Source organism: Lynx rufus, unplaced genomic scaffold, assembly GCF_022079265.1.
Source record: "Lynx rufus isolate CCGP_SWC_20201006 ecotype Redwood Valley unplaced genomic scaffold, mLynRuf1.p SCAF_24, whole genome shotgun sequence".
NCBI lineage: Eukaryota > Metazoa > Chordata > Mammalia > Carnivora > Felidae > Lynx > Lynx rufus.
The window spans coordinates 3,249,467-3,268,527 of record NW_025814839.1 but is presented as its reverse complement, the minus strand read 5'-3'; the positions used below and the strand labels follow the sequence as shown (position 1 = coordinate 3,268,527).

Below are 19,061 nucleotides of genomic sequence, written 5' to 3'. Positions count from 1 at the left end.
CTCTCCAACCCCTACGTGGCAGATGCAATGCAGGGGACCCTCAAAGCCGCTCGGAGCCACCCCCAAGTAATGAGAGCAGGGGTGCTGCCAGAAGTCAGGCCCAGCTTCCCCGAGCGTGTGCGGTGGGGAGGGGAGCGTTTCCGCCCCCTCTCCATCCCGCAGGAGGAAGGAAGTGGTTCCCTCCTCCCACCCCTTCCCTCAGGCTCGCCTGGGACAGGATTCTCGTGATTCGCGATTGGCTCCCACGGGCGGACCTTTGTCCATCCGCGGGACCGCGAGAGGCCCAGGCCAGGCTCGGGGCTGCGGGGAGGGAGGCGGCCGGGTGGGGGACAAGCCGGAGACCACAGGGGAGACAGGCAGGCCAGGGCAAGGGGACTGAGACCCAGGCGGGAGCCAGGGACCGAGACGAGAACGGGGTGAGAGGGCGGGCGGGTCGCGAGGAGGGGCGGGTCGGAAGGGGCGGGCGGGGCGGCCCGGCGGGCGCAGAGCTCGCAGTCGCTGCGGTGGCCGCGGGCGGGAGGGGCGCAGGGTAAGTGCTCCGGCGCTGGGACGGGGGGCGCGCGGCCCCCATTCCGAGCCCTCCCAGCCGGCGCCCTCCGAGGAGCGGACCCTCATCCCCGTCGCCGCTCCCCCGCCAGCCTGCCTGGGACCCCGCCCCCAGTTGCCCTCTGTTCTAGCGTTTACCGGGGCGGACGGTCATTCCCCGGGGGACCCCTCCCCCAGCCCTTGTCCGGAGGGTACTAGAGTCAGGTGGGGGGGGGGGCAGGAGACAGTATGCCACGCGACATGGGAGGGAAGTCCCTCTTGGCCTCCGTTACCTCCCCTTGAAAAACGGGAGCCTTGATAAGAACTGCCCTTTTGCACGGGCGTGCTTAACGTGGGGACAGGTGCCTTCATTCATCACACGCTGAGCGCAGCAACAGGTGAGGTAAGTACCCTCCTTGTCTCCCTCTCACAGGTGAAGAAACGGACACTCGCCCTCCTTGTCTCCCTCTCACAGGTGAAGAAACGGACACTCGCCACCCTGCCAAAGGCAGAGCCAGAACTCACACCCAGGTCCGTGTGAACCCCTAAATCCTTTTATTCCTCGTCCTTGCCTCTCGCTGCCCCGCCAGGGAGACTGCAGAGAGAGAAGGGGTGGTAAACGTAGTACTGGGGACCCCAGGGGGAGGCTGAAATGAGGGAACCTCCGGGGCAGCAAATCCTTCACCTGGAAATACTGGAAACACTCGCCTCTGGGGCAGGGTGTGCTGAGGAACAAGAAGGGTAGGCTGGGGACAGGTTAAACTCCAGGACACGGAGGTACAGCCAGCCCCCTGCAGGAACTCAGAGACCTTTACCCCCCACCCCTCCAACCCCCCAGCCCCGCGCCTCTGCTGAGTGCAGGGGCTCCTGCAGGCTTCGCCATGGGACTCCACCTCTCCATGCCTCAGTTCCCTCGACCGTTCCGTGGGGTTGAGCATGGTACTTCCCTCACAGGAGTGCTGAGAGTTAAGTGACATGGTTGGTATGAAAGCTTAGCCCAGCCTCTGGCCCAAGGTTGCTACCGAGCTGTGTCCCCCTCCAGCCTCACCCGCCCCTCTGAAAGCACTCCTCTGTCCTGGACACCTTTAACCTAAGGTCAGTCAGGGCCACCTGAGACCTGCAGTGTTTCTGGAAAGGCCCAACATCGGCTGGAAGCTTCTGATAAGACGAAAGCTGGCAGTGGTAACTTCTCACCCTCCGAGTACCTGGGGGGAAGTAGGGGCAGGGTTTTGAAAATCTTTGGGCTGAGGCTCGCACAATTCCAGAGTTGCTCTGCAGCCCCCAAGCCCTCCCCATCCCTGGTTTAGAGTGAAGGAGGAAGTCCAGAGTGTTCTTGCCCCAAAACCTGGTCTTCATCTCCTCTCCAGCATGTAAGCCGGCAGCAGGTTCTACTTCTCGGCATGTTCTGAATCCGGCCATTGCTCTGCATCCCCGTATCGTTCGCCTCCTCTTGGCCTCCCTGCCACCACTCTTGACCCCCAAATGTTCAGAGTTGTTTACCACGCCCTCTATGAGATCAGACCCTTGTCTCCTGCCACCGCCCCCTTACTGCAGCCACACTGACCTCCTCTTTCTTCCTTGGACTTGCTGAAGGTTTTTTTGTGTTTTTCTGTGGGTTTTTTTTTGCCCTCTGAGGGCCTGTGCACATGGTCTTCCAGCCATCTTCTTGTGACTTAACCTCTCTGCAATTCAGGGACCACTATGCAAGTCTCCTACTCAAGTCTTCCCCCACTATTCCACCTGCAGGAGCCACGCTGGCCTGGTCCCTTCTTGCATTACTGTTTTTCCTTCTTCGTATGCTTAGTCTTGGGTGGTGTTACCTTGCTTATGTGTTTCCCTGGTTCCTTGTCCATCCAGCTGAAGTATCAGTCTGTCAGGGCCATGGCCTTTATCTTCTTGGCTTTGGATTCCCCGGAACTCAGCACAGCGCTTGGCACATAGTGAATGTTCCAATTATATTGTACAATTGCAAGCAAGTGTGTGCAACCATTCAGGGTTCTACTTCTCATTACTTAACAGAATTCTTTCTGTATTTCGACATGACACCCCAGAGTTGTCATTGCTTCTGTCAGCCCATAGCCTTTCTCGGCTTTTCTCAAAAGCGGGGCTTGTGGGGTCTTTCCAGCTTCTAGGCATCATATCCAGCTTAGCTTGTCCACACTGTACATGTTTTTTGCTATCAAATTATTTCTTTGAGATAATAGTTCCCAAACTGTTGTGTTCAAGTCAAGAGTATGATTATTTTGAAGGCACTTGCCACTTATCACCAGATGGCTGTTGAGGAAAAACTATGCCTGGCAATGTGTGCAAGTTTCCCTACAGCCCCACAAGCATTGAGTTTTATCACTTTTGTCTGTTTTAATGGGCAGTTCGTAGTAGGTTGAAATTTTCTGTTGCTTGAATTAGTGAACCTGGGATTTTTTTTTTTTTTTTTTTATATATGTGCTGGTTCTATTTCCTGTCTTGTGAAGGAAGGAAATCTCCAGGCGCCTTAACTGCCCCCTTCACCTTTGCTTGTGCTAATGGTTCCATTTCAGCCCATCTCCTGAGAGCAGGTCGAGGGACCCAAGGGGCTAGAACAGGAACACACTGAGCTGAACTCTGCTGGTTACAGAAGCTGTTCTGTCAGTCAACCAGCAAGAAATTCTCCAAGAGTCCCTTATGCCCCCAGCATGGTACTAAGGAGAAGAACTTTTTTTTCTAAGTCTATGTGAATACTTTTTTTTCAGAATGATCATTTTTTCCCCCAATTATAAAATCACACAGTGTGCAGTGTTATTGGAACATTGGGGCAGGAAAAGATGGGGAAATAATCTAAACACTGATCACTAGTGGGACTACATACATTCCTACAGGGAAGTCTTGGGCTGTCATTCCAAGGAGTGCACTTGATTTAGCACACATCGATCTAGGATAATCTGAAACACTGTATTATTTTCCTATGGCTGCTGTAACAAGTCACCACACATTTGAGCCTTCAAACAACATAAATTTATTACCTTGCAGTGCTGAGGGCATCAGATGTACAAAATCAATCCATTGGGTCCAAATCAAGGCCTTGGTGGGGCCGCATTCCTTTTGGAGGCTCTAAAGGAGGATCTGTTTCTTTGCAACTTTTAGAGGCTGTCTGCATTCCTTGGATTGCAATCCCTTCCCTCTATCTTCAAAGCCAGTTGCATAACATCCTCAAATCTCTGGCTCCAACTTCTGAGTCTGTACTCACCTGTCCTTCTGTGTCTGATTCTCCTGCTCTACTCTATTCATAAAGACCCTTCTGATTACATCGGACCCGCCTGGATATGGATAATCCCCGTCTTGGGATCCTTAATGTAATCATATCTGCAAAGTCCCTTTTGCCATGTAAAGTGACATATTCACAGGTTCTGGGGATTAGGACATGTATATCTTTGGGGGTGGGTCATCACTGAGCCTGCCACACCCTAAACGGAAACAAGCAAGATTCACGCAGTATGCGTGGGCTCACATTTGTTTAAGTTTTAAAAAAAGAGTAAATACGGGTGTGTTGGTGAAGGCCTAGAACACCACTGAAGGCCGCAAAGGAGACTGGTAAGAGTGGCTGCTTCTGGGGGCATCTGGATGGTTTAGTCAGTTGAATGTCTGACTTCAGCTCAGTCTGTGAGCGCAGAACCTGCTTCAGATCTTCTGTCCCCCTCTCTGCCCCTCCCCTACTTGCGCTCTCCCCACAATATAAAAAAAAAAACAAAAAACTGGCTGCTTCTGGGGAGAATGGGTAGAAAGGAGGCTTTTTTGTCATATATTTTTTTGTGTTCTTTTGCTTTTTAAAGTTTATTTTGAGAGGGCGAGCAAGGGAGAGGGAGAGAGAGAATCCCAAGAAATCAAGAGTTGGATGCTCAACCGACTGAGCTGTCCAGGCGTTCCTATTTCCCTTTAGTATGTGCATATGTCACCTACATTAAAAATAAAAATTTTTAATGTTTGTTTCATTTTTTTTTTCAACGTTTATTTATTTTTGAGACAGAGAGACAGAGCATGAACGGGGGAGGGGCAGAGAGAGAGGGAGACACAGAATCGGAAACAGGCTCCAGGCTCTGAGCCATCAGCCCATAGCCTGACGCGGGGCTCGAACTCACGGACCGCGAGATCGTGACCTGGCTGAAGTCGGACGCTTAACCGACTGCGCCACCCAGGCGCCCCAATGTTTGATTCATTTTGAGAGAGAGAGTGCACGTGAGTGGGGGGTGGGGGGGAGGAGCAGAGAGAGAAGGAGACCCCGAATCCAAAGCAGGCTCCAGGCTCTGTGCTTCCAGCACAGAGCCCACTATAGGGCTCGAACTCAACAAACCATGAGATCATGACCTGAGCCAAAAAGTCAGCTTAACTGCCTGAGCCACCCAGATGCCCAGAAATAAATTTTAAGAAGTAACACAAACTCACTGTAAGAGTTCAGACCTTCTGGAAGTCAGTAGAAGGAAAATACCCACACTCCCTTTTTGTCCAGCAATAACCACTGTAAAGAGTTTGGCTATATTCTTGCAGATGTATTTTTTAAAATGTATGCGTAGGGGCACCTGGGTGGCTCAGGCAGTTAAGTGTCTGACTCTTGATTTCAGCTCAGGCCATGATCTCATGGTTCATGGGATCAAGCCCTGCATTGGGCTCTGCGCTGACAGCACAGAACCTGCTTGGGATTTTGTCTCCCTTTCTCTCTCTGTTCCTCCCCTGCATTTGCTCTCTCTCTCTCGAATAAGTAATAATAAAATAAAAATGCATATGTAATTTTTCATGTAGATGAAGTCATACTGTATACACTATGCTGTAATATGAATTTTTAAACAATGTTTATTTTGAGAACACTTGTGCACGTGAGAGTACGAGAGGGGCAGGAGAGCGAGGGAGAGAGATAATCTGGCAGAGCAGAGACCACTCGGGGCTCCATCCCACAAATGGTGAGATCATGACCCAAGCTGAGATTGAGTTGAATGCTCAACCAACTGAGCCACCCAGACTCCCCTGAATTTTTTTTTATCTTACTATATTATTCACCTCTTTCCTTATCTGCATATTAAGATTTTAACAACACTAGCATTTGCCACTGCTCAGATGTAGTAACTGACTTAACCAGAACCTCATTGGTGGACATATAGATACTTTGTTGCTTTCCAAGGCATTCCCAGCACTGGAGTGTATGTCTGTGTGTCTTTTTTTTTTTTTTTTTTTTTTTTAAGTGTAAACTGAAGTGAAAGTCACATAACATGAAATTAACCATTTTACGATTTGGTGAACATTTAGCAAAGGATCCCATGACATTTAGTGCATTCCCAATATCATGCAACTGTCACCTCTATCCAGTTCCAGAACATTTTCATCAAATCAAAAAGAAACCCTGCACCCTAAACAGTCACCCTCTGCCCCCCATCACCCTACTCCCTGGCAGCCACCAATCTTTCTGTGGATTTGCATGTTCTGGGTATTACAGATCAGTGGAATCATGTAATGTGTGATGTTTTGTGTGTGGTTTATTTGATTTAGTATAAATCACTCATGTTGTAGCATGGATCAGTACTTGATTTCTTTTTATGACTGGATAACATTCCATTGTATGGATATGACATCTTTGATATATCCGTTCATCCCTTAATGGATACTTGAGTTATTTCCACCTTTTGGCAGTGACTGTTTGTGTACATGTATTTGTTTGAGTGCCTGTTTTCAATTCCTTTGGGTATATGCCAAGGATGTGCATCCTTCCACATACACTTTGAGCTTTATGCTATTTTCAGAGGCTGTTAACGTAAGCAAGTTAAAAATAATTTGTAACAAAGTGTTGCAAAGCACATACTAAGATAAAGGAGAGCAGAATGTCAGATCCAGACAAATGTTTTCTTACTTTCCAGATCCAGAGAGGACAGGAAAATGGCCACCTGGGATGAAAAGGTAAATTAATTCTGGCAGACCAGCAGCATTAAAGGACTTCCTGGCATTGAAGACAGTTCTGCTTGGTGTTACAAACAAGATAAAAGGAAAACACCTGTTTGGGGTGTTTCTGCCTTACCAAAGTGTTTCGTCACAAAGGTGAAAACTGTAGCAGGAAGTCACAAACCTCAAGATGGCCTAATAACCTGAATCAGACCATTCAAACACCACCTCTGCATTTTTTTAAATGTTTCTTTGTTTTTGAGAGAGCGCATGTGTGCAAGCAGGGGAGGGGCAGAGAGAGAGAGAAGAGAGAAGGATCTCAAGCAGGATGCACACTGTTGGCACAGAGCCCAACACGGGGCTCAAACTCACGAACTGTGAGATCGTGACCTGATCTGAAGTCAGACGCTTAACCGACTGAGCCACCCAGACACCCCTCACCTCTGCATTTTAATAACCATGTGTCATAGGCCAAGACTTTCACCTCCCTGAGTCTCTGTGTCCTTATCTGGAAAAGGGAGCTAAAATTACCCTTGTTCCTGAAGGTTGGGAGGAGTTGAAGAGACAGTGGTCTCAGAATGCTAGGCTGATACTGAGCCCATACGGGGCTTTTCCCTACTGCCCATTTTACCATTTTACAGATAAAGACACTTGGACGAGATCACACAGGTAGGAAGTGGCCGAAGTAGGATTTTACCCTGGCCTCTCTCCAGAGAGAATGCTTTGCTTCCTGTGGCATGAGACCATCCCAAGCAGAGCCGTTAAACCCTGTTCTTGATATCTGGATGCAGGTTTGTTGGGTTTGAGGGGACATCAGTTGTGAATAGTGAGGACAAGGCAGAAGGGAAACGTTGGCTTCCGTTTCACCTGTTCACTAGGAGGTTCTGGGGGGTCTGGCCAGGTAGAGCCATCAGGGCAGTGTTAGAAGCTCAGGGTGGCAGCAGGGTGAGGAGGGCGGGGTCCAAGAAGCAGGGCCATGGGATGATAATGATGAGCATCCTGTATCTCATCAAATTGATGACCCCTTTAACTGTAAGAGTCCTTCGGATTTTAGGTCTGTTAACAGTGTGGTGGGGTAAATGGCCAGTTGGATGCCACCAACTCTGATTTCAGAAATGTTGAAATCTGGGGAAAAATCTGGGGACATGTTTGTCTTTGAATTAATGAACTAAGGTGCAGAAGTTGTAATAATAACACAAGCAATGTCTCTGGAGCACTCACTGCTGTGCCAGGCATGTGCTAAGGGCTTTCTGTGTATTTGATTATTTAATGCTCACAACGGCCCTGTGCGCTAAGTACTATTCTTTCCCTTATCTTCCAGGTAGGGAAATTGAAGCCCAGCAAGGTTTAGCAATTTGCTCAAGGTCACACAGCTGGCAAGGGGTTCAAACCCACGCTGCCTGGCTTCCATGTCCTGATTACTGACTAGTGATTGTGCCCTGTCTGCTTTTCAGACACAGTCTAGCCCAAAGACAGGTTAGGTCTCCAGAAGGAAGAGCCCAAGGAAGAGCTCACCCCTGGCAGGAAGGGAGCCGGGAGCCGGGAGTGGGGAGCACAGGGGCAGCACCGGCTCTCTGGGGAGGATTCCTTCCCTCATTCATTCATTCAGCCACAAATGTTTATATCAACACCAGCCATGTCCTGGAACCAACTACAGCTCTCAGGCCATAGCTACCAAACTGAAGGCATTGGTCTCTGCCTGCCGGTGACTTCCTCTCTAGCTGCGAGACCGGTCTCAAGTCACAAAACTGAATGTGTGGAGGTGCACGTGGGGTGAGCAGTAAAGGAGAAGCCATGGTTAAAGTGGGCCCCTCACAAGGGCCACTGAGACCTTCAGACCTTCTGATCAGATCAGAGGGCTCCCCGACCTGACACCTGTGGGGCCTGAGGAGGAAACCAGGTAGAGGATGAAGACCGTGAGTCTTGGCAGAGGAAGCGACCTATGCCACGGCCAGAAGGCGGATGGCCAGGGTAGGGCAGCGTGGTGGGGGGCAGGACATGCTCAATCTGAAGAGACAAGGCCAGGCAGGGCCCAGGGGACACTGAAGGTTCTGGTGGTGGTGCTAGGAACAGTGGACAGGCCACTGATAGGCAGGGCAGCCCCCGATCAGGCCTGGACTTCGAAAAGCCTCTCTGGTGTCCTGTGGAGATGGGTGGAAATGCCAGAAAGCACATGGGGGGCAAGCAAGGTGGGAGCCCTCCTGCAGGGGAGCAGGGAGCGAGGCGCTGGCACTGGAGAGAAGCGAGCAGTTGGGAGGGATTTACGAGTTCGGTGCCTAGAATCTGGGGAGGATGACACGGAACGTGGGGCTCATGTTCAGAGGGGGAAGACCCCTTTCCTTTGGAGGGTCATGGAGGGTTCTGCAGAAAAGGCAACCTTTGAGCTGGGCCTTGGGATTTGAACCTGCGGGATCCAAGAGAAGGGCATTTCCAGCAGAGGGAACAGCATGGAGAAAGGCCTGGAGGCAGGCTCATGTAAAGTTCTACAGAGCAGAGGGGAGTTGAGGGGTGAGGTGATGGTGAAGGTCCCTGTATGCCCGGCTGAGGAATCTGCACTTTGACCGTGGAGAACCCTAGTTCTGGAGCAGATTACCTTCCGGTCTGGGAGGCGCTAGCTTCCCCCCTGTGCAAGCCAGCCTTGGGTTGCTCCGTGGCTCCAGCGGGTCAGCCCCAGGGAGAGCAGCTCAGGGCCGGACAGCCTGGGTTCCAGTGCTACATCTGCCCCTTGTGGGCCGTGTGACCAGCTTCCAAGCCACCCTGAGCCTCTGTGTCCACGGTCATGAGTGGGGTTGACAGTCACCACCACAGAGAGTTATGACCGTTCCTCATAAGGTGCTGGATACCTAGTATCTGGCACCTGATAGAAACTCCAGGAGCTCCAGTTATTGCACATGGAAGCCATTCATACTTTCCTTCATTTGTAGTTACGTATTAAATCGGGCAAACCAAAAGAGCATGTGGAAATGCTCGATGCTGGTTATTTTGCAGTGGAACCAGCCCATGTTCTGGACAAAATTCGATAGCGTGTGTTGAGCATCATGAAAATGTTCCTAATCAAACGTGGGCGTCTCACTTGAGATAACCCATGAAAAGAAAACTGACAGCACCGTATTTCTTGTCACATGAGGTGCCATTGATTATAGATGCGCCGTTATTTTATATATCACAACATAAAACTGCCATTTACTGTGACCTTATGTTGCATAATGTTAACACTGGTCAGTTGTGAGACATTCAGATTTCAAGAGTGTCAAAATATGAGGAAATGTGGCCTTTGAATTGGTGATAAAGGTGCTAAAAATGAGCAATCAGTAAATGCAATAGTGAGAGCATTAACTTCTTGGTGAAGTTTCTTGGCCATTAAAACATACATCTGCGGCGCCCGGGTGGCTCAGTCAGTTAAGCCACTGGCACTTGATTTCAGCTCAGGTCACACACGATCTTAAAGTTGTGGGATCTAGCCCCGCGTCAGGCTTTAGCTGGGTGTGGTACCTTCTTAAGATTCTCTTTTGTCTGTCTCTTTCTCTGCCCTGCACACACTCGCTCACTCTCTTTAAAAAAAAAAAGGGGGGGGGGGTTGGGGGACCAAAAATCTAGTGGGAAAAATAACATATGAGATTGTGTGTGGTCTTTGATTACAATTGTAGAAGAGACCTTAGGTGGATGATAAGTCTGTTGTATTAGGAGTATCATGAATTTACTTCCTTTTGCTCATGTCGTCACGATGCTGAAAGAAATAGATCTAGAATAAAGGTCTGTTCGTTGGGGTGAATGACAGCAGGTAAAGTGGGGGTGGGGAGTGTCCAGGGGAGTTTGAATGAAACCAGGGAGCTGGTGGGGTGGGGTGAGGGTCGAAGGCACAGAAGCACAGAATAGAGATGAGGGACCAAGGAGACATGCTGGGGGGAGGGCGATGACAACAGTTGTTGGGGGGGGGGGAATGACCCCTGAGAGGGGGGACACAGGAGCCTTTTTGTCATGCCACAGAGGCCAGTACAAGGGCTGGAGCTGGAGAAGATTGGGCCAGGATCACTTGTAGCACCTGAGCCTCTATTGATTCAGAGAACAAGTTCCTTTTAGTAATTTATCCTTGTGCAGTTAATTGTGTGGGTTTGTTTTTCTTTCTTGAGTTTGTTTATTTTGAGAGAGAAGGGGGGGAGGGGAAGAGAGGGAAGAGAGGGAGAATCCCAAGCAGGCTCCGCACTGTCAGCACAGAGCCCAATGTGGGGTTCGAACCCACAAACCATGAGATCATGACTTCAGTTGAAGTCGGACACTTAACTGACTGAGCCACCCAGGCACCTCAGTTGTGGGTTTTTTTTTTGTTTTGTTTTAATTTTCAAGTTAGTTAACATACAGTGTAGTCTTGGCCTCAGGAGTAGAACCCAGTGATTCGTCCCAGTGAGACACCCAGTGCTCATCCCAAGTACCCTCCTTAATGCCTGTCACCCATTTAACCCACGCCTCAACTGTGTTTTTAAAAAAAAATGTTGTCCTAGAAATGCTTTTAGCAACTCTTTATTGTCCGGCTTCCCTAGTGTTTGAGGGGAAGATGATGGTGTTGCAGGAGAAACTGGCGGGGGTTTTAGCCCTGGTTCAGAGAGAGGGGCCGTGGACTCTGCCCCTTGCCACCACCCTGCAACTCAGAGTTCCTCTTCTGTGAAATGGGAACGGAAACACTCCATCTACAGTGGTGGGGCTCAAAGAAGCTCGTGCGTGAGAAGCACTGAGCAGGGCCGCCCAGACTCAACCCACGGGAGCTGTTCCCTGGGTCATGAGGACGAGCTGGATTTTCAACCAGCAGCTGACTTCCTCTTCCTCTCAGGGGATTGTGTGTCGCCAGCCACACGGGGCACCTGGGAGCCAGGGTGCTTAGAAATCACTATAGCCCTTTGCTCATTTCTCATGAGCTGGAGGCGCCAGGTTTATTTATGGTGCACATTCTCAACTTTGGCTGCAGATGGGAGATCCCAACCCAGGCCACCCCCAGACCAATCACAATCTTGGGGCCTGAGACCCAGGTATTGGGTTTTTTGGTCTTTTGGTTTTGGTTTTTAAAGCTTCCAGGTGGTTCCAAAGTGCAGCCAGGGCTGAGAGCCACTGGTTAGACTGTGGCGGGGTAGGGCCTCTCTCCATGGGCTACTTCACAGTGAGGCGGGGTAGAGCGTGCTCTGTTCCAGGGCCAAAGCATTGCTAAGATGTTGGAGCCGGAAATTCCCTGGATGCCTCGGTCTCACATTGGTGATAGGTCTTAATTTCTGGCTGAAAAACGGTTTGTTTGTCTTCTTTCTATGCTTTCATTTTCATATGTTTTTGTAAACAACCTGACTTCTGCTTCCCAGGGAACATGGCTGACATCACACACTTTAGACGGGACTGTCTCCTCTCTGGCAATCCTCGTTTCCTTACCCCTGGGAAATAGACTGGGCACGTCCTCCCATATCTGCATCTTTAAAACTCAACCCGTTGGTGACTCCTGCAGTCGGTCATTTAAGCAATGAACTAGAATAAAACGGAAAATACAAGAGTTCTCGCACTTAGAAACTTGAGTGTTGGTTGTGGAACACGTGTATGTATGTCAGAGTGTACTAAAAGGCAGCATGTAAAGTGTATTTTTCTCACTGAGTAACACTCGGCTGAGCTCCCTGCACGGCCCTGAGCTCCTCACAGCTGTGAGCCTGGTCCAGGGCGGCGTTCAAGGAGGTTGTGCAAGAGGAAGGGGCTCTGGGCCAGGCAGCCTGCGTCTCACTCTCACTGGCCGTGTGACCTGGGAAAAGTTGTTGGCCTCTCCGTTCCCAGTTTCCTCACCTGTAGACGGAGATGTCTCCACTCCCCACCTCACGAGGCTGTTGCAATGTGTTATTAGAGGACTTTGTACGGAGCTCAGAAATGGCAGGTGCCTGGGAGGTAGTTGACGCTCACTGTGGCTCCTGCTACCGGATGTTCTGCCCGCATCATCTCCACCCAGCCTCACCCTCATCTTGCCAGGTTGGCGGACCACTCTGTCAAGACGGGAGGGATCCTGACCCCACAGGAAAAGGAGAGAAGTGTTGCAGCATTTCTGGGGGGACGTGGGCCACCGGTCGGGCTCGTTGGCCCATAAGCAGCGGCCCCCGCAAGCCGGTCAGCCATCAGTGGTGGTTGTTTTTGCCAACCTCAGACTTCCTCCCCACCCTAGAGAAGGAAAAGCTGCCACGCTTATTTAAAGACTTCCCTGATTTTAAAAATAGGCATTCCTCAGAACACCAATCCCCAGGGGCTGGGGGCGCGGCCCTGGGGTAGGTGACCGTGCGCCTGGAGGCCCTCCCGCCTCCCTCCCGCCAGAGGAGAGGTTTGCTCCAGGGATTCATTCCACCATCCAGGTATGTTCAGTGGGGAACTGCCAGCTGCCAAGCGTGGAGGGCCCTCATGGTGGCTGACGGTCTCTAACAGAGGACTCAGTTCCTCTGGTGGGGACACCGCGAAGTGACGTGTCCACTGGGAAGCCTGTTAGAGACTCGGGGCTCAAGGTTGCCGCTGGGGGCTGGTCAAGGAGGTACCTTCTGTACAGCACTTAGAAAATTCCAGGCTCCCTGAAGGAAAGGAAGTGTTCAACATAAACTGAATTGTGTATACACCGGTCTGGGCCCACTGAGCTCTTCTTACCAGTAAATGGTGGAACCCTCCAGATGCCAGCCAAGGACCAAGCAGGCCTTTTCTAAGAACAGCAGCCTCAAGCCTGTTCTGCACAGAGAGTGACGGGTCTATGTTCTGAGAAGTGCTGTCTGGCCGGATAGAGTGCCAGAGAGTAGTGAAGAGCTGCCGTATCCTCCACGTGAGAGGTAGAGGTGGGGCCACGGTGGTGGCAGAGGGCCTAGTGCCGCGTGGGCCCTGGGGGTGGGGGAAGGAAGGTAGGCACTGGGGACAACTTCTCTGATCTTCCCTGAGTGTGTTTTCTGTGTTCTGGACCCGAAAACCAGAGACCCAGGTACCTGTCCGGGACTATCCGTTGACTGGTAGCATTTGCCTTGTTGCAGGGCCTCAGTTTCCCCATCTGCTAAGGGAGGGAAGACAGCATCTCAGAACCTGATTTCTACCTCTTAGAAAATCATCATTTTGTTGCTTTAAAACAAATCCACTTTTTCTGCCATATTTTCCCCTTGTTTTATAAGGAGCAAAGCTGGTAGACTTGAGTTCATTTTGCCGGCTTTATCAGTCACTGTTTGTTTTTAGGTATTTGTTCCATTCTTTTTTTTTTTTTTTTTTTTAAGAGTGAGTAGGAGAGAAGGGGTGGGGGGGGGGAGGGAGAGACAGACAGACAGACCATCTTAAGCAGGCTCCACGCTCAACATGGAGCTTGAAGCAGAGCTCTACCCCACCACCTGGGATCAGGACCTGAGCCTAAATCAAGAGTCAGTCATTCAACCAGCTGAGCCACCCAGGCATCTGTTTTGATTTTCTTATTCAGGGATTTCAGTAGTGTGTGTGTGTGTGTGTGTGTGTGTGTGTGTGTGTGTTCATCCTCCTCCCCCCCCCCCCTTACCCTCAATACTTCATTCACTACTCAATTCTCTGTAGGCGGGATCTCCCTCCAAGAATGGCTATTTCTTATGATTAAATCTAATAGAATAAAATTTGAAAGTTTCTTTTCACCCTCCAACCCAATTGAACTCCTTTCCCAGAGGGAACCATTTAGTTTGGGGTATTGATTTTGTCTGTTTTTAACAAAGGTGGCATTATGTGATACAATCTGGTCCACAACGTGCTGCTTTTCCCCTAGATTTCATATAGACCAAGAACACCTTTCTGTGTCAGCGCCTACAGGTACACGGGCTTGCTGCCTTCTTAACAGCTGCCTAGTATTGTCTAGTGTGGGTCTCCCATAGCGTGTTTAATGATGGACTTTGAGGTCATTTCCAGGTTTGGGCTGTTGTAGCAGGACTTTAGGAAGCATCCATGTGCTTATGTGTGAGTCCCTTGTCATGTCAAAGGATAGGGACATCTTCAATTTTGACAGAAACCGGTTAAGGCTGATCCCCTCCTTCCCTCCCATGCCTGGCATATTGGAGCCGCTCAAACATCTTTTCGAAAGATGAACTGTCCCGCTGCCCTCCTGAGAAGGGCGTATCCGTTTACATGCCCCCGTCCCTTGCCTCTGTCATCCTGCCATGCCATGCGACTCTGAGCAGTTGGCCTCTCCTCCCCGCACCTCAGTTTCCCCTTCTGTGGATTGGAGAGCCTGCCCCTCCCTGCCCTGCCTCCCTCCCAGGATTGTGACAAGCATGAAGAGCCGAGGGGGGTGGAGGTGGCCTGTAAGCTGTGAGCAAAAGGAAGCCGCTGCTGCCAGGACTGGCTGCAGAAACAGGCTTTTCCAAGTGGTTTGTGACCTGAAGGAGCCCGCTTTCTCCCGCTTTCTCCTTGGAGTCCGGGGTTGGGGTGTGGCCCACAAGATACAGGGAGGGGGCACACCGTCCGTGGCCACCCGTCGTAGGCTGGTTCGGGCACAGGCTCTGCATTAGCTTCCTGGATCTGCCGTGATGATAACCACACACTGGGTGGCTTGACGCAGCAGAGACGCCTTCTCTCCGTTCTGAAGGCTCCGAGTCTAAAATCAAGGTGTTGGCAGGGTCGGTTCCTTCAGGAAGCGTCGAGGGAGCATCTGTTGCATGCCTTTCTCCCAGCTGCTGGTGGTTGCTGGCTGTCTGGCATCCTTGGCTGGTAGATGCAGCCCTCCGGTCTCTGCCTCCACCCTCACACGGCCCCTCCTCCTCTTGTAAGGACATCAGGGCCCACCCTAAATTCTGGATGATTTCATCTCAAGCCCCTTCACTAGTTAAACCTGCAAAGACCCATAGTCCAAGTAAGGTTATGTTCTGAGGTTCCAGGTGGACAGGAATTCGGGGGCAGCCACTGTTCAACCCCACTACACGGTCCTAGAAGGCAGATCTCCAGTCATTGGCTGCCTGCCTTTTTCTCAGCCGTGTGTTCTAAAACAAGGGCTCCGAGTCGTAACAGCCCAGGGGCAGATCGTGGCCCTGCCATTTCCTAAGTTGTGACTTGGGACAAGCCACCTTCTTCACTAAGACCCAAAATGATGGTCTTAACCTCAGAGGGTTGCTAGGAATAAAATTCAATAGCTCATTTAAGGAACTTTAGTGGTATATTAATATAATAAAACAACATAATAGTAGATGTCACTGCTATTGTGTCTTATTGGAGTTTGGGGGCAGGAGATGTTGAATAATATGCAAATCAGGTCCCCAAAGTAGACTCTGGGAGGAAGCAGGGAAATGGGGACTTAAGGGACATTGGGAATCCCCTGAATTTCTTTTTTTTTTTAAAGTGCCTTTTTCTGTGATTGTTGGATGACCGTGAAATAGGGACTCCCCCTCCTATAGATGGCAGCTTCAACACCTGTAAAACTAAATGTTCACAAGAACATTTTTTTTCTCTGTCTCTTCTAGGTCTGTTTTTCTCATTTCTCCTCCCTCCCCCAGGTAGCAATCTTTTTGGTATGATACTTGACATGTGTAGAAAATAAGTAGGCGATACATTTACCTTTGAGGAGGTAGCTCCTGTGGTTTGCTGTTAATTCGTTTATTAAATAGTTTTCATACCCCTCCCTGTGAGAGCGGGGAAGAGTCTGCCCTCCCAGAGTTTGCAGACCAGGGCAGGACACAGACGATACTGAGATGGCACAGCACAAGTTAGCAAATGGTAAGACATGGAAACAGAGGAGGGACACTCACCCAGCACGTGGCGGCTAAGGAAGACCTCCCTGGGGTGGTAGGGTCTAGACACATCTGTAAAATCGTGTGCGACAGGCAAAAGATAATTCAGATAGCGGGCGCAGGCATGTGGAGTTCTAGAGCGAGAGAGAGAGAGAGAGAGAGGTTTATTCTAGAACTACAAGACATTGGGTGCAGCTGGGGTATGGCGGAGGCAGGGGACCTGCGGAGACCAAGAGAGCTTTGTGCCTTTGTTCTGAAGGCAGTGGTTGGCAGGAGGTAGGGTGGAGGACTAAAGGTCATGGGGGAGGAGGCAGGTGAGGCTAGGGACACAGCCAGGTTGTCGCCACAGAAGGGGGACCCTGGCCACCGCTGTGTGGAGAAAGGACCAGGCAGAAGGCCAAGTGAGCAAGGAGGCCAGTGCAGGTGTCTAGGCAAGAGGTGATGGCAGTTGGAAAGGGGAAGAGGGAGAAGAAAAAGGGGCGTGAGCCATTTTTAGGAGGTCAGATTGCCAAGGCTCAAGGGAGAGACAGGAGCCCAAGATGATCTTTGGCTCTTGGCTTGGGCAGCAGGGTGGGTATGATGCCATGCCTTAGGGGAACATGGAAGGAGTAGTGGATGGGGAGCAGGGAAGATAAATGGATTCAGTTCAGGTCACAGCAAACAGATGACCTGGCAGGATACCACACATCATGCTGGAGGCTGATTTGCACATGAGACTGATCTGCACGTGTTCTCAGTGTTGAGAGCCCAGGTGTGCTGAGACTGCCAAAGGGGGAGGCTGGCCCTGCACCAGCACAGGGTCAGTTTTGGGGTCTGGGAGACCTGGTGGCATGGGGGCAGGGACATGGAGGCTGAGGAGGGTGGCCGGACATGGGAGGAAAATCAAGAGGCAAGATTGTCAAACAGAACTGAGTCAACGGTGTGAGAGGATGCGGTCCAGTCCGGGTGGCAACTACAATTGTGGCCTTTGCTCCAGGTGACCCTAGAGAGAGTAGTGTCAGGATATAAGGGGACGGCGAAGGTTAACGCAGGGGAGGTAGAGATGGGCGTGTCCAGTGCCAGGGACCCTACAAGTCTAGATTCCCGGCGTTGTCAGTGACAGAACTCAATCTAGCGTAGGCCTCAAAGGGAATCTGTCAGTTCGCGTGCCTGGGAAGTCTGGGGGTTGCAGGGGCAGGCGGTGGGCCAGCGAGCAAAGAAGCGAACTGTCCCCGGCCGGGGATGATGTCCGAGGAGCAGAAATGAGAGTCTGCGCTGCTGAAGAGGAAGGATAGCAGGCGCTCACGGAGGGCTGCTCCAGCCCGGGCCCTGAGGCTGGTGCTCCGAGTAGCTCACTGAGTCAATCCTCCCATTTGCCTGGGCAGGGAGGAGGAAGCTGAGAGCCCCAAGTGGGTGGTGAAAAGTTGCCGAAGCCCACAGCATTTTCATGATCAGCTATATCTTTGACCTTTTCTGAAACTCCTCTGCTTTTGGTATGTCATATTTTTGACTTAAAACCAGAGGTGTTTTCTGCTCTGCTGGGTGCCATAAATATTTTCATCCCAAATTACAGAAAGTTGCTTTTTACTGGTCACCAGGTTTCAGAAAGAAAAATTCCCTCTCCTGTAAAATATAAATGTGGTTTTTACAAAGCACCCCAAGGCTCCCATCATGCTGGGAAAACCAGCCCAGGAGGCTTCCGTCTGCCAGGTGAGGCGTTTTAGGGGAGAATTATGGCCAGTAGCTGCCCAGAGGGCTTTGGGACAGCCATGCATCTGGCCCTTGGCAACGGAGGGAGGGTCCAGCCTGAGACCAGCTACAGCCCAGCATGGAAGACAGTACCAGTGCCCTCAGCCAGCAGATGGTGGGCTTCTGCTCCCGGTCAGGTGTCACATGAGACTCTGGGGACACAGGCCTTGCGTTCATAGAGCTTAACTGCTAGTGTGGAAAGAGAAGTCATAAGTAAACGGCCACACACACAAAATTCTGATTAGAAACTGTCATGCGGATCTCTCAAAAGAAAAGAATACACAGATTACAAACCTGAGAAGGGGTCTGATTTAGGTTTTAGGGGTCAAGGAGGGCCTCTCTGAAGAAGGGACATTTCAGCTGAGACTCCAAGCTTGAGTGAAAGTGAGCCAAGCTCAGAGTTGGAAGAAGAGTAGTCCAGGTTGAGGGAAGATGCCATGTGAAGACCGGGTGTGGGGAGAATGCAGAGGGCTGGAGGAACAGAAGGGCCACAGGGCTGTGTATATAATAGGAAGGATCTTGGATTTTGTTTAAAAATTCTTTTATCTTTTTTTTTCATTTATTTTTAATGTTTATTAAGAGAGACAGAGCATGAGTCGGGGAGGGGCAGAGAGAGGGAGACACAGAATCTGAAGCAGGCTCCAGGCTCTGTCAGCACAGAGCCTGATGTGGGGCTTGAACTCACAAACCATGAGATCATGACCTGAGCCGAAGTCAGATGCTTAACTGACTGAGCCACCCAGGCACCCCTGTTTTAAAAAAATTTTTGTGTGCATTTTTTATTTATTTTTGAGAGACGGAGCACAAGTGGGGGGGGGGGCAGAGAGAGAGGGAGACCCAGAACCCGAAGCAGGCTCCAGGCTCTGAGCTGTCAGCACAGAGCCCGACGTGGGGCTCGAACTCACAAACTGTGAGATCATGACCTGAGCTGAAGTCAGACACTTAACCAACTGAGCCACCCAGGCACCCCTAAAATTTTTTTAATGTTTATTTTTAAGAGATAAAGAGACCAGGTTGGGGGGTAGGCAGAGAAAGAGGGAGACACAGCATCTGAAGCAGGCTTCAGACTCTGAGCTGTCAGCACAGAGCCCGAAGACCTGAGTTGAGGTCAAAAGCTTAACCGACTGAGCCACCCAGGCACCCCTGGTGTTTATTTTGAGAGAGAATGTGAGCCAGGGAGGGGCAGAGAGAAAGAGAGAG

The 19,061-nt window shown here is 50.7% G+C and overlaps 1 protein-coding gene across 6 annotated transcripts in view; it reads left to right on the top strand.

Annotated features, from left to right (window-relative positions):
- The first annotated feature begins 263 nt into the window (after nucleotides 1–263).
- HVCN1 (hydrogen voltage gated channel 1) overlaps nucleotides 264–19,061 on the top strand; it is a 37,141-nt gene continuing 18,343 nt past the window's right edge. Inside the window, exons 1-3 of one of the 6 annotated variants that reach the window (XM_047088314.1) lie at nucleotides 315–416; nucleotides 959–1,056; nucleotides 6,402–6,441. In XM_047088314.1, coding sequence (XP_046944270.1) covers nucleotides 6,421–6,441 — 21 coding nt within the window. In that variant the 5' untranslated portion in view covers nucleotides 315–416; nucleotides 959–1,056; nucleotides 6,402–6,420. Of the gene's footprint in view, nucleotides 288–314; nucleotides 417–498; nucleotides 530–824; nucleotides 929–958; nucleotides 1,057–6,401; nucleotides 6,442–12,683; nucleotides 12,786–19,061 lie in introns of those variants that run through there. The other 5 variants (XM_047088317.1, XM_047088316.1, XM_047088318.1 and 2 more) reach the window with 5 other exon arrangements.